At 51.7% G+C, this 1305-nt stretch overlaps 1 protein-coding gene across 1 annotated transcript in view; it reads left to right on the top strand.

Annotated features, from left to right (window-relative positions):
- The first annotated feature begins 503 nt into the window (after positions 1–503).
- LOC102843346 (zinc finger protein 76-like) overlaps positions 504–1305 on the top strand; it is a 25221-nt gene continuing 24419 nt past the window's right edge. The window contains exon 1 of the mRNA XM_006897985.1: positions 504–1299. Within this exon, the coding sequence (XP_006898047.1) occupies positions 504–1299 (796 nt within the window). The remainder of the gene's footprint in view (positions 1300–1305) is intronic.

Below are 1305 nucleotides of genomic sequence, written 5' to 3'. Positions count from 1 at the left end.
GGTCACCACCCTGACCCAAACCTTCCCTGATTTTGAACCAGCAGCCAGAAATCAAAAGGCGAGTTGCATTTGGAAAGTCTACATGGACTCGGTGACAGAAATAGAGCTGGAGAGAGGATGATTGAATTTTTTTTTATTTAGTGGGTTTTTGTTTGTTTGTTTGTTTTTTAGGATGATTGAACTTTGCACAATCAATGACTTATTCATTGCAAATACGTTTTTTAAGAGACATAAACACGGTATTTTCTATGTGGGTTCCCGGGCCCCATAGAGGCGCGTCAAGAGGTGAGGAAAGTATGGCGGCCCTGGAACCTGGGTAGCGCGAGAGGTTAAAAGCCTTGTTTTAAAAAGAGCTAATATAAGAAAAAGACAAAGATTCTCACCACCGAGCCTTTTGGCAGCACCTTGATTTGTGACCTAGAAGGAAATCTTGGATTTCATCTGTGCTCAGGCTTCTGGTCAGAACCCAGCTTCATGTCTGCGTGCACGAGCAGCAGTTTGCCATGGAGAGCTTGGGGTTGCAGGCGGTGACGCTCAGTGATGGGACGACAACCTACATCCAGCAAACCATCAAAGGAGAGAAGCTACTTGAAGGACAAGTGATCCAGCTTGAAGATGGAACCACTGCATACATTCACCAAGTGACAGTACAGAAAGAATCTCTCTCCTTTGAAGATGGACAGCCTGTGCAGCTGGAAGATGGCACCATGGCCTACATTCACCGCCCTGTGGCTGTACCATCGGACAGCACCATCCTGGCCATGCAGGCAGAGGTGGGCTTAGAGGACCTGGGCACAGAGGATGATGAGGGCTTCAGTGCAGACACGGTGGTGGCCCTGGAGCAATATGCCAGCAAGGTTCTGCACGATGGCCAGGCTCCTCAAAATGGCAAAGGACAGCAGGTTGGGGACAGAGCGTTCCGCTGTGGCTACAAGGGCTGTGGACGTCTCTACACCACTGCTCATCAATTAAAGGTGCATGAACGAGCTCATACGGGTGACCGCCCGTACAGGTGTGACTTCCCCAGCTGCGGGAAGGCCTTTGCTACAGGCTATGGACTGAAGAGCCACGTGCATACCCACACTGGTGAGAAGCCATGCAAGTGCCCAGAGGTGCTGTGCAGCAAGGCCTTCAAGACCTCAGGAGACCTAAAGAAGCACGTCCGCACCCACACCGGTGAACGCCCATTCCGGTGTCCTTTTGAGGGCTGTGGCCGCTCCTTCACCACCTCTAATATCCGCAAGGTACATGTGCGTACCCACACGGGGGAGCGCCCCTACACCTGCCCTGAGCCCCATTGTGGCC

Source organism: Elephantulus edwardii, unplaced genomic scaffold (assembly GCF_000299155.1).
Source record: "Elephantulus edwardii isolate Elephantulus edwardi_28Jun2011 unplaced genomic scaffold, EleEdw1.0 scaffold00217, whole genome shotgun sequence".
Classification (NCBI taxonomy): domain Eukaryota; kingdom Metazoa; phylum Chordata; class Mammalia; order Macroscelidea; family Macroscelididae; genus Elephantulus; species Elephantulus edwardii.
This window is presented reverse-complemented; position numbering and strand designations above follow the sequence as displayed.